This window comes from Dreissena polymorpha, chromosome 6 (assembly GCF_020536995.1).
Source record: "Dreissena polymorpha isolate Duluth1 chromosome 6, UMN_Dpol_1.0, whole genome shotgun sequence".
NCBI classification, from domain to species: Eukaryota; Metazoa; Mollusca; class Bivalvia; order Myida; family Dreissenidae; genus Dreissena; species Dreissena polymorpha.
The window spans coordinates 40,887,629-40,900,817 of NC_068360.1; the positions used below are offsets into that span (position 1 = coordinate 40,887,629).

Consider the following 13,189-nt stretch of genomic DNA (forward strand, 5'->3'; position numbering starts at 1 on the left):
CAATCTATCTGCTAGAACTGGTGTGATAGAAACCTTTTGGAGTGATCATAAGGCTGTCTGGATTTCTGTGTAGGTATGTGAAAGCAAAACAATAAATAGTATTATTTCATCTAAGTTTATTTTCTTACATTTGATAATGAAATTGATGGAAACTTCAAACAATATGTTACTAATTTGCTAATAAAAAAATTGAGATCAAACTTTCCTAATTGTCAATTCAAGTTCATATTTGTGACCTTAAATGTTATTGTTGTTCATGTATATGCATGCATTCAAAACATAACACAAGGTTTGCTCATGCCTTGAAAAGTACTTACATTTCATTTTGACCTTTGAACAATATTTCAGTAATTTAAGTATTGCATTGACAAAAACACGAAAGGTACTTTCCTGTCATTTAAATAAAAAATCCGGCTTCAATGCGGTCATCTCCGACCGCGGAACTCTTGTTAATGATTCTTTTGCATATTTAATAAAAATGTTCTGAATAATAAAAAAAAGTTTTGCTTCTGTACTGACCCTTGATTGATCTAAAATGTGCAAGGGTTTTCCTAGCCATTTTGGGAAAAGGGGTCTGGACTTATTAGGATTTTTAAATGGCAAATTGTTTTCAACCGAATGATTCTTTGCCAAACTTAACAACAAAAATGTTCTAAAATATAATAAATATTAAGTTTTGTATCAAGCCAAACCATTGCAGGAAGTGTGAAGGTAAGGCCCTTGATAAATCTGAAAGTGGCATTTTAAGTGTTAGGTTTTAGCATACTATCTGAAACAAGATCAGGGCCCTCAATCCATTTTAGGGGAAGCGGGTCGCTACCCATAGCAGGGGGAATTTTCGCGGCGTTTCCCTTTTTTGGGGGATTTTTTACTTACTATCTAATTATTACATTTGTACATGTTTGCACTATATTCATTGCTTATTTCATAATTTAGTATGTTTGACAAGATTAAATTAAAATAGAATTGAGATATAATAATCATGAGACATCTATCTATAAAAAATAAAAAATAATTAATTTTTTTTTTTTAGGGGGAATTTTTCCCCCAAAAAGGGGAAAAAAGTATACTTTTCAGGGGGGGGGGGGGGGGTGCTGCCGAATTTCGGCCATAGATTTGACAGATTGAGGGCCCTGAAGATTATGAGCTTAAATGACCAAGAAACTGGGGAGTGGTTAAATATTTTAACTGAGTCTTAAAGATGCTTTGATTATCAAAAACAATTTTGTTCATCGGATCTTCACCAATTTTTGTAAAACTGTTTAGTTATTTTTTTTACAAGCTAATTTTTATGACAAATTTCCATAGAAATACTGCTATTGGATCCCCTTGATTTTCTGAAAGTATGCTTTTGCATATCTTGTGTTGTGCGTTGCGTGTAATTATTTGTCAACCTACATTGTACATATATACATATATACCTATATATATTTTGTACCACTCTAGAGGTCGCATTTTTCATGTAATCTTTATGAAACTTGGTCAGAATGTTTATCTAAATGATATCAAGTCTAATTTGAATCTGGGTCATGTTTGTTGAAAAACTAGGTCACAATGTCAAATCTGAAAAAAAATCTTGTTACCACTCCAGAGGCCATGACTTACCTTATTTACATATTATTATTGTATTTTGAAGGGTTTTTACAACTCTTGGTTTACTTGATAGGTAGATTATACAATACTTGCAAACCAAATTTGTTTTGTATGTGTCAATATTTGGCAACCTACATGTATATATTGTATTTTGAAGGGTTTTTACAAGTCTTGGTTTACTTGATAGGTAGATTATGACATACTTGCAAACCCAATTTGTTTTGTAAGTGTCAATATTTGTCAACCTACATGTATATATTGTATTTTGAAGGGTTTTTACAAGTCTTGGTTTACTTGATAGGTAGATTATGGTGTACTTGCACAACCAATTTGTTTTGTATGTGTTCAGATGAAGTACAAGGTTCCTCCATTCTACAAGAGATGCCTCAGCTTTCTTGGATTCTCCCATGAAGAACAGAACCATATGGAGGAAATCACTATAGAAAATGGTGCGTCATCTTGTATCCCTTGCCTCCTCAGAAGCTAAGTGAAAGTGGCTATCTTCAACCTGCATTAAACCAGAACAGCCTGCGAGTAACTCGGAGTGTGTTCAGGTTTTATGCTGTTTGCTGCTCATCAGTATCTAAGGGTTTGAAGTGAATCCTATAAACCTTGAATGTTAAGAAAAGTCTTACATTTAATTTGATTTTTCTAAGGGACTTCAAACAGGTCAAAACGAGTGGTACAGGGTTAAAGGCCTCGTTTAAGCCACTGTTATCTTGTATCATACCCCTGTTTATTGGCACTCTTCTGGGGTCCCATTGCAGCGACCATTTTTGGAGGGTTTGGTGATCAATACTCAGATGCTGAGAAAACAGTGCAATTAACCATTTATTAGTGATCTGAAAGGAAAAATTAAAGATGAAGATAACATATTGTATGGAGGAGCAATACACTTGGATGCAAGAGGTTACAAATAGCATAAACCAGTTAACCTTTTGCAATAACCGGTTATTAACCGGTTAACCAAAAACCTTTTGAAGTAAAAATGTTTAAGTATACATTAAACATGTCGTACCGAAATATAAATTAGAATAATGGAAAAAAAAAACAATCTAGGGTGGAAGAACCGGTATAATAAACATAGTGTGACAAGATCTGTCTTTTCAGATGTGAATGGCCAAGCTTACATATAAGTAGTCAAAATGCTTGTTATTTAGAAAATTACCTCAGAAAGTGTGAACTTTATAAGGAAATACTTTTCAGAAATTTCAGTAGCCAAATTTGTTATTTTAATTTAATAGCCAATTAGAGATTTTAGTAACCATTTGCTCTTGAGGCTACATTCACTTCAGGTGGCACGTTTGCCAATGTTGGTGACAAGGAATGCAGCCATCTGATAGTGGACGAGGCTCTGAAAGACCTGCCTGACAATATAAGCCTTCCGAAACATGTCGTCAAGGGAGAGGTGAGAGAAGAATTCTTACAGAAATAAGGGTTAAGGGTGCTGTGGCTAGCTCCTTTTTGTTTCTCCCTGCTTCGCTACTGGACTAGTTATTGCATAAGATGTTTGAAAATATGTCTAAAATTTAATCTAGTTATGCAAATATTATATGGCAACAACAACACTATTTGTATTTTTAAAGCTTAATTACCGGTGTAATTGTTAGACCAAGAAATTCCTTGGATTTATCATATTTCTTAAATATAGAATATCTGCAGACTGGTCTAGTTTTTATGGCTGCCTTTTTTAGCATCCGCCTGTACCTGTAGACTCTCAAGTGTGCCACAGCCAATGAAATATTGTCACAAAATTTTATATGAGCCTTGCTCTGGGAAATTGGGGCTTAATGCACCTACTTAAAGTGTCTTCCCAGATGTGTGCAGTCCGCTCAGTATAATCAGGAACAACAATTTCTGCTTGTTTTTTGTTTGTTTGTTGTTTTTTTGCTAGGAAGAGACTTACCAAAATACCATCAACATTGAAATGGCATTCCTGAATAACCTTTTCGGACTGCACAGGCTAATCTGGGACAAAACTTTATGCACATGCATTAAGCCCTGTTTTCCCAGTGCCAGGCTCATTTTACATCACTAATAGAGAATACTCGGTCGGTGCCGAATAAAGCAAAGTTTATTTTGCGAGGCTTAGAAAATCTTAACCACGAGCCTTGGCGAGTGGTTCAGATTTTCGTGCCGAGCAAGATAAACTTTGCTTTATTCGGCACCGACCTAGTATTCGATTTATCCCATCAATTTTCTTAGTCGTAAATTATTTCTTTAAACATAGAATAGGAAAATCGAACTAGACGGAATCCCAAAGATATTTTAAGCAAACATTGTTTCATTATTTTAATCGTGTCGAGCCTAATACATTACAAAAAGATCAGTAACCAACCTGTTTTTTCGTTTATCATACCTCTACGTCCCCGATTTTTAAGAAATAATGAAAAAAAAAGAGACACTAAACAACTGCATCTTTAGCGTGAAACAACATGCATTGTGTCGTATGACGTGTTAATAATGACGTCACGAGTACGCGAACTTAATATTTGTAAATAATGTTTATTTGCTTTTTGAGTTGCATTATGTGTTAAAACTATATTTCATCTTGGTATTAAATTGTTTGTTTTGTTGAATCTGATTCGATTTTACTAAAAATGATTACTTTATAGTTGATTCCGAGTAATATGAACATTCTTCGCCGCGCGTGACAGCTATATTTCAGCACTGCTGAAATAAAGGAAAATTTATTCCACAGTGGTTTATTTCGACAATGCACGTCAGATGATGGGATAAATTGAATTACTTGACCTTAAACAAAGTTGGTCAGATAATTTAAGCCACATGACACCTTTAATTACTGATGTGAAACAAATGAAAAGTGTGAAGTTTTCTTAAGTACAATTAATGGGAAATAATAGTTTTTTAATTCATCTTTAGCATTATCTCCCTTGCCAGCAGTGAGGTTTACATGGTTTGATATGCTGAACTCATTGAGCTTTGTCAAAGCTTCTGTTTGAATGTGATTAGATATTTTACAAAGAAAATTCAGCAAAATGTATGTGTGTTAATTTATAATAATAATATAATGTTAAATTACAGACACAGTTTCCCATTTTAGCATGTCAGGATAAAATGTTAGGTTGTCCCAAACCATCAGACGAGTGTCTATCCATGAGTTACTAAAAACACAAGAACAATAGTTTGATTTTATGAAAGGCTTTCAGAATTGCTTGTCTCACACTAAAATGTTTGCTTGCTCAATTCGGTTGTTAATGATTTTGTTACTAGTAATTGAAGCTTTAATGATGCTTGTTTTTTTCAGTGGTTTTGGGCATGCATACAAATGGAAGCAAGGGCAGCAGAGAAGTTTTATACATTCCAAAAGGTAGATTAATTTGTGATAATGTTTTTCAGATAAATCAATGCTTTTCATTAGCTTATAAGGAAATAAATGTAAATTACCAACTCTTTTCTTTAAAGCAGTAAAAGTTAAAACATTTTTATTCTGCTCCTGGATTTTAAAAAATGTGATCAGACTTTTATTAAATTTGATGCTGGCGAATTTAATTTGATACTGAAGAAGGTCAATTTAGTATTGTGGGTATGGTTTGTGCCTAGCTGACAGGAGGTCCCGATCACTAGCCTCATGCAGGGAACATTCTATAGATTTCCGTCAACAGCAACAGATAATTCATCTTTCAAGAGAAAAGGCTCTTAGAGTGCCTTAATAAGCCATTGGCTCTCAATGCAATCAAGAATTAATAATTAAAAAACAAATATAAATTTAACTATTAATATTGATATCCTGGGACTAGATCCCATACTTGGTGTCTATGGGGGATATTAAAAGAACGCTGCCACAGTGGGCAATGGAACCCGTGACCTCCCGACCGCTAGGCGGACACCATATCCTCTACCCCATGGAGAATCTGTTCAAAATCTGTTCACACCCAGGTTGACCATGGCCAGATAAAAGAGTCTTAGTATCTCAATAAGCCTTTGCCTTTCAATGCAATCAAGCTAAAAAAAAGTAGGCTTAAACTAAAATCTTTATTCCACCAAAATCAACTATCATCCTCTTTCAATCACAGGGAGAAGCAGTTCAGAATCTGTTCACGCCCGTGTCAACTATGGCCGGATCAAAGACTCGGAAGCGCAAGCGGCTGAAAGAGAATATCGCTCAGCTGGTGTCAGATGATGAGCTGGAGTCACCGCTGTACAACAAGCGACGCTCGGGAAGCATCGATGGGATTATCAGCCCTAATTCCTTCCTCGATGCTTCCAACACCCCAGATATCTCAGATATCAACATCAGTAAGTTACGGAAACAATATCTGATTGCTTTGACTCCTTTTGTTAAAGTTATATTTGTATCAAATGACTGGATAGTATTATCAGTTCTTACTCCTTAGTCGACGCTTCCAATACCCCTGACATCTACAATATCAATATCAGTAAGTTACAGAAACAATATCTGATTGTTTTGACTCCTTTTATAAAAGTTATATTTTTATTACATGACTGGATGGTATTATCCGTTCTTACTCCTTCGTCGAAGCTCCCAACACCCCAGATATCTCCGATATCAACATCAGTAAGTTAACGGAAACAATATCTGATTGCTTTGACTCCTTTTGTAAAAGTTATATTTTAATTACATGAATGGATGGTATTATCAGTTCTTACTCCTTCTTCGACGCTTCCAACACCCCTTACATCTCTGATATCAATATCAGTAAGTGGTTGAAATTATATATGGGCTTGTATTCACCAAACAATTCTTAGACTTAAGTCTATGAAATCAAGAATATTCTTTAAATTGTAATATTGAAGATTTGCTTGAGTCAAACTTGACATTAACATACTCTCTGTAAATCATTCTTTTTGTAGAACGTTTTGTTAATGACAATATGGCCAGTAGTAGCCTGTATATATACAAACACTGGAGGCATTTTCTTGGTTCTAAGTCTATCTTTTATTCTTAAGTTTAACGATAGGTTGGTGCAAACTGGCCTTGATTGCTTTGACTTCTTTTGTAAAAGTTCCGACATGTCACAAAGCATCAACAATATTATCATAATAAAATCCTAACCTTTTCTTCAATGCTTTAAGCATCCCCCACTTTTCAGATATTAGAGGGTAGCAAAATGATATAGCATGGCTATAAAGAATTGTGTTTAACCCTTTCCCACTCAGAAGTAAAGTGAAAATGGCTATGTGCAAACATCATTAAACCAGAACAGCCTGCAAGTAACTCGCTGTCTGTTCAGGTTTTATTTTTGTTTGCTGCTCATCAGTATCTAGGGGTTGGAAATGAAGCCTTAAAAACTTGAATCTAGTAAGAAAGGTCTTTAATTCAATATATTTTTCTAAGGGACTACAAATACACATCTACGTGGTAAAGGGTGAACTCGTTCCTCAATGTTTTGAAAAAACATTCTTAGCAAATTATTTCTTGCATATAGAAACCATCAACTCCCCTACAACACCATGTAGTATGCCTTTGGACTCAGCAGACAGTATGGAAACATTTTAGTTGTCTTTGTTTTATACTGCGTTTCTTTTCTTAGTGTATTGTGTGAGTTGTTCGAAGTTGATTTTCTGTTTGCATGGATATTTCAATCCTTACTGCATTATAATCAAATCTGATTTCCTTTAAATGGTGTATTATATATTTATAAGTATATTAGTATATTTGACTAATTTTTAAGTCCAGTTTACACTGGAATCACCAATTTTTGCAGAGGTTAAATTGTTCTCCTTTAATAGTCCAACCATTGACCATACTTATTACCAGAGAAAATATGTAGCTATTTAACAGTCAGTCAGCTTCTTTGCAGGTAACATGCAGGTTTGTATGTACATGTAAAATAAAATGCTATATCTGTATGTAAATTAAAATTAATAGCTAATCATCAATATGTATACAGTTACATTCTATTTCTGTAGGTAAATTATAATTAATAGCTTGTGGATCGATTATACAGCTACTGGTTAAGTAGGTAGCTTCAAATTTATATGTAATATTCACACTCATGTTGTTGTTCAGATGACAAGGAGCAAGTGAAGGTCACGCCAAGGTTACAGGTGGTCAAGGAGTTCCTGCAGACTGAGAGGAACTATGTGGGCATACTACATACGCTATTAAATGTACGTAGAAGAGTGTGAGTTCTTTTTGTCTCCTTAAAAACAGATATTTAGATAAAAGATTTAATTTAACTGAATGTTTTCCATTTTACTCAATTGGACTTGTATCAATGCTTTTTATGCCCCCAGATCGAATTATCAGGGGGTATATTGTTTTTTGCCTGTCTGTCTGTCTGTCTGTCTGTCTGTCTGTCTGTCTGTCTGTCTGTCTGTCTGTCTGTCTGTCTGTCTGTCTGTCTGTCTGTCTGTCTGTCTGTCTGTCTGTCTGTCTGTCTGTCTGTCATTGTATGTGTGTGTCTGTCCCAAAACTTTAAGTGTTGTCCCTGAATAGCTTGTGCACAGGATCTGGGACAACACTTTTAACGCACATGCATTAAGCCCAGTTTGCTCAGAACGAGGCCCAATTAACCATACACGCTGCACAATTCTGTTTTCCCACAGACATTCAAGGCCCAGATTGAGAAGCAGGACCAGTACAGCGGGGCCATCCTGGCTGCACCCGACGTGAAGCTGATCTTTGGCAACATTCCTCCCATCTACAACATCCACCTCTCGATACGGGAGGAGCTCGAAAAAATGGTGGAGACGTGGAGCGAGGAGAAACCGGTGGGGACTGTTATCAGCAAGAATGTGAGTGCAATATAGGTAGTTAGCAGTGGAGTTTTGGGGCAAGTTTTGCCGGGTTCCCAATTAAAAAAATTATGTATTATTCCTAAATTTGCGTAAAATTCCCATTATAAGGTTTTCAAAAAATAAAAATGAAAAATGGTTTTAATAATTTGCAATATTAAGTTTAACACTCTATTCAGCATTATAAGTTGAACCTTAGTAAGTATAATATTGACAACATTAATTATAATTTTCAAGAATTCATAAGACAAACAAAAAACACCACCATTCCCCAATTTTTGTCATCAAGGCGATTTTTTCCACTCCAAAGGGTCCCTTTTTCCACTCCAAAGATTGAAAAAAAACACTGGTTAGGGTAAGTTCTAGAGCAATATTCTAGCAGCGGGTTGCTGCTGTGCCTGTGCCCTTATCTTTTTTTCGACTCCCACCCTCTGTTGCTGCTCAGGACTTTCCTACACAAAAAGTGTGAGGGTCATATAAATGCAAGACATGGTTTAGAATATTGGAGAAGTGAAGCTTGTCCATAAAAACTTGATGTACAAATATCGGAGTAAGAAATTCTGGGAAATTTAAGGACATTGTTAGAAACCTGGATCCCACTGGTGATCTTTCCAAAATGCCCCTTCAAGCAGCACCCTGTACCTTTTGTAATCTTACTACTTTCACTTTGTGTTGTGATGTAGCATTCTGCATTGGATGTATTTATGGCATTGTGAAAAAAATGAACCCAAATCTTCTTACTAAAAAGTATGCACATTTTTAGCTCGACTATTATATATGAAATATATATAGTGGAGCTATCCTACTCACCCCGGCGTCTGCGTTAGCGTTAGCGTCTGTTTGCAAATGTTAAAGTTTTCGTGCTACCCCAAATATTTTCTTTCTCCCTTCACATATTGCTTTCATATTTTGCATACTTGTTTACCAACATGACCCCAACCTATAAACAAGAGCAGACAACTCTATCAAGCATTTTGTCATAATTATGGCCCCTTTTCCACTTAGAATATGCAGCCAATGTTAAAGTTTTCGTACTACCCCATTTATTTTCATTGTCCCTTGACATATTGCTTTTATATTTTGCATACTTGTTAACCAACATCACCCCAACCTATAAACAAGAGAAGACAACTCTATCAAGCACTTTGTCATAATTATTGCCCCTTTTATACTTAGAATATGCATATTATTGATAAATCTATGTTAAAGTTTGCGTACTACCCCCCATATTTCCTATATCCTTTGACATATTGCTTTTATATGTTGCATACTTGTTTACCAACATGACCCCAACCTATAAACAAGAGCAGACCACTGTATCAAGCATTTTGACATAATTATGGCCCCTTTTACACTTAGATAATTGAACATTTTGCTTTTTTATTTATGATCACATTTTATTGTTACTTTGACAAAACAACACTTACCTGAATACCACAATGGATTCCAACCAAACAATACCCCACGCCCCTACCAGAATCCCTTCCCCCCCCCCCCCCCCAACCTCACCCCCCCCCAAAAAAAATATTTATTTTTTTAAACATCATCTCATAAATTACCACACCCCACATTATACCCCCTCTCACCCCCACCCATACTCCCCCCCCCCCCCCCAAAAAAAATTTTTTTTTTTTTTAAACATCTAATAAATTACCACACCCCACATTATACCCCCCTCTCACTCCCCCTTGTTTTTATGCCCCGGGATTGGCCTGTCTGTCTGTCTGTCTGTCTGTCTGTCTGTCTGTCTGTCTGTCTGTCTGTCTGTCTGTCTGTCTGTCTGTCTGTCTGTCTGTCATTGTGTGTGTCCCAAAACTTTAACCTTGGTTAAAGTTTTGCTATAACTTTTGCATTATTGAATATAGCAACTTGATATTTGGCATGCATGTGTATCTCATAGAGCTGCACATTTTGAGTGGTGAAAGGTCAAGGTCATCCTTCAAGGTCAAAGGTCAAATATATGGCTTCAAAGCGGCGCAATAGGGGGCATTGTGTTTCTGACAAACAAATCTCTTGTTTAAATTAATTTCAGGATCATCACTGTATTCATGTATGTTAAAAAAGTTTGGTGTAATTTATTCAATATATTCCAAGAAACTATAAAATTGCTCCAATTTATACAATATAACATTAAAATTGGCGAGTCTTAGAACTGCTAAGCCTTAGTTAAACAATCTCCAGGTACTTCAATCATTTGATATAGTCCTTATTTTTAATAAAAGTGAAAAATATTTGTAAAATAAAACATGCATGCCCCCCATATGGGCTGTCCGTTGTAGTGGCAGCCATTGTGTGAAAACGATTTTTGTCACTGTGACCTTGACCTTTGACCTAGTGACCTGAAAATCAATAGGGGTCATCTGCAGGTCATGATCAATGTACCTATGAAGTGTCATGATCCTTGGCAAAAGCGTTCTTGAGTTATCATCCGAAAATCATTTTTCTATTTCGAGTCACCGTGACCTTGACCTTTGACCTAGTGACCTCAAAATCAATAGGGGTCATCTGCGAGTCATGATCAATCTACCCATGAAGTTTCATGATCCTAGGCGTATGCGTTCTTGAGTTATCATCCTGAAACCATTTTACTATTTCGGGTCACCGTGACCTTGACCTTTGACCTAGTGACCTCAAAATCAATAGGGGTCATCTGCAAGTCATGATCAATCTACCCATGAAGTTTCATGATCCTAGGCGTATGCGTTCTTGAGTTATCATTCAAAAACCATTTTACTATTTCTGGTCACCGTGACCTTGACCTTTGACCTAGTGACCTCAAAATCAATAGGGGTCATCTGCGAGTCATGATCAATGTACCTATGAAGTTTCATGATCCTAGGCCCAAGCGTTCTTGAGTTATCGTCTGACAACCACCTGGTGGACGGACCGACAGACCGACATGAGCAAAGCAATATACCCCCTCTTCTTCGAAGGGGGGCATAATAAACATAATAAACAAATGGATGCTGGACCTGTCCCCAATTACCTATGGATCCGAGCATTGTACGGTTTTGGAACTGGTCAGTTCTATTTTTTCTTTAAGTTTTCTTTCATTGTTTTAACTGGTAATCATTTTGCTCTTGCAGGCAGAGGCATTGGTGAAAGCATACCCACCATTTGTTAACTTTTTCGAGGACACAAAAGAGAGGATACAAAAATGTGATAAATCCAACCCCAGGTTTCATGCCTTTTTAAAGGTAAGCAAGCAATATCTATGTCTTCAGTGATGTACATTTGTTATGTTCTAGACATACCGTAAAAACGCAGTCATAAGTCGAGATTTTTTACCTCCAAAATTTGATTAAAAAACCGGTATCGACTTATGAGGTGGTCCATGAAAAAAATAATGAAATTCCATGAAAAAAATAATGAAATTCGATGAAGTATTGATCCCCGCGGCAATAGTTGTTGTTGTTGTATTTAAAAAAAAACGTTGATTTACGACTAACAAAACGTCGTATTTTTACTGATACTTACCAATAAATATAATCACATTTAGCAATTGCTCTTGTTTTTATTTTGATAATTTAATCCAAAGTCTTCATGTAAGCAGGTGTTGTTTTTTTACTGTTCATGTAAACAAAGAATCAAGGACATCATTTAAAGTATCGCGAAAATTCGCAATATGTGTGAATCGACAGTTTGACGTCATCAAAGGAAAGCCGTTTCCTGTCAAGAAGCCATAAAGAACACCTTTCTCGCCGATAAAATTGGATTCCTTTGTTTAGAGAAGCGATATGCTTAACCAATCGCGTGTTTACAACTCGCTTGCAATCGTCCCATTATGCTTGAGCACGTGTATAGCTCCGCCTTTGAAACTGTTTCAGAGAAAAAGGTGGAGTTAGCGGTCTCTTGGGTATGTCAATCATTGTTATAAAAACACGTTTTACCGAGACACTAATCAATTGTTTTGACAGTCAGATTAAAAGTACAAAGATTGGATTACAGTGATAATATTGTTTCATCGGATTAAAAGCGGAAAATAGTTAGTGGATAATTACTAGCGTGGATTATTGAGTGCAACCATTTATTAATTAGATAAACAAAAACACAACTGGACTTACGATAAATCTTTGAAAATGCCTGGCAAACGCAAACGCCAGGCTTATGACAGTGCATTTAAAATACGCGTGATAGAATTTGCGGAGAATTTAAAGAACAACAGTGCTGCTGATCGTGAGTTTGGTATAAGATCGTATTGTTTGAAGATTTCTTTGTGGTTGATTATGCTTTGCTTGTCTATATTGAAAAATATTATTTTCCATTTCCACAATAAATCGTATTGAATATATTAAACGAAATTTAGAATACATGTGTTGGCTTTGCCTACGTTCAACAGTTCCACAGTGACGTCATGTGCAATGTATAGAATACTACCGCAACTTCATGTATATTTAAAATGGCGTCCGTTTATGAAATTCGTAAACAGAAAATTTCTGACTCGACTTATGAAGCTAACATACTCAAAATCTCCAATTTTGGTACCAAAGTATACCCCCGACTTATGAGCCGGGTAGACTTATGACTGCGTTTTTACGGTATATAATTTTTGTTTGTTTTTTAAATTAAGTGATCAGAGAAATTAATATTTTCACAATTAGTGCAGGCACAAATGAAAACATTTATTTAGTTTTATCACAATCGGGTAAAATTGTATCGTATACCAAAACTTACAATTGTCTTTTTATACGCCCGTTTTTAAAAACGCGACGTATTATAGTTTCACCTGCAGTGGGCGGCGTCCACAGCAGTGTCTGCTCTCTAATTCAAAAAGTTTTCATCCGATCTTCACCAAACTTGGTCAGAAGTTGTGTCTAGACAATATCTAGGTCAAGTTCGAATATGGGTCATGCTGGGTCAAAAACTAGGTCAC

The 13,189-nt window shown here is 35.9% G+C and overlaps 1 protein-coding gene across 4 annotated transcripts in view; it reads left to right on the top strand.

The window, feature by feature from the left end:
• The window catches only part of LOC127834954 (protein ECT2-like), a 58,749-nt gene that overhangs the window by 26,155 nt on the left and 19,405 nt on the right, over positions 1 to 13,189 (top strand). For 3 of the 4 annotated variants that reach the window (XR_008028293.1, XM_052361097.1, XM_052361099.1), the window contains 8 exons: positions 1,943 to 2,042; positions 2,889 to 3,001; positions 4,862 to 4,924; positions 5,631 to 5,853; positions 7,005 to 7,058; positions 7,589 to 7,689; positions 8,128 to 8,316; positions 11,403 to 11,513. Coding sequence is in view for 3 of the 4 variants with exons in the window: in XM_052361097.1 (XP_052217057.1) it covers positions 1,943 to 2,042; positions 2,889 to 3,001; positions 4,862 to 4,924; positions 5,631 to 5,853; positions 7,005 to 7,058; positions 7,589 to 7,689; positions 8,128 to 8,316; positions 11,403 to 11,513 (954 nt within the window). In the remaining variant the exon portion in view is untranslated. The remainder of the gene's footprint in view (positions 1 to 1,942; positions 2,043 to 2,888; positions 3,002 to 4,861; positions 4,925 to 5,630; positions 5,854 to 7,004; positions 7,059 to 7,588; positions 7,690 to 8,127; positions 8,317 to 11,402; positions 11,514 to 13,189) is intronic. The other variant, XM_052361098.1, reaches the window with a different exon arrangement.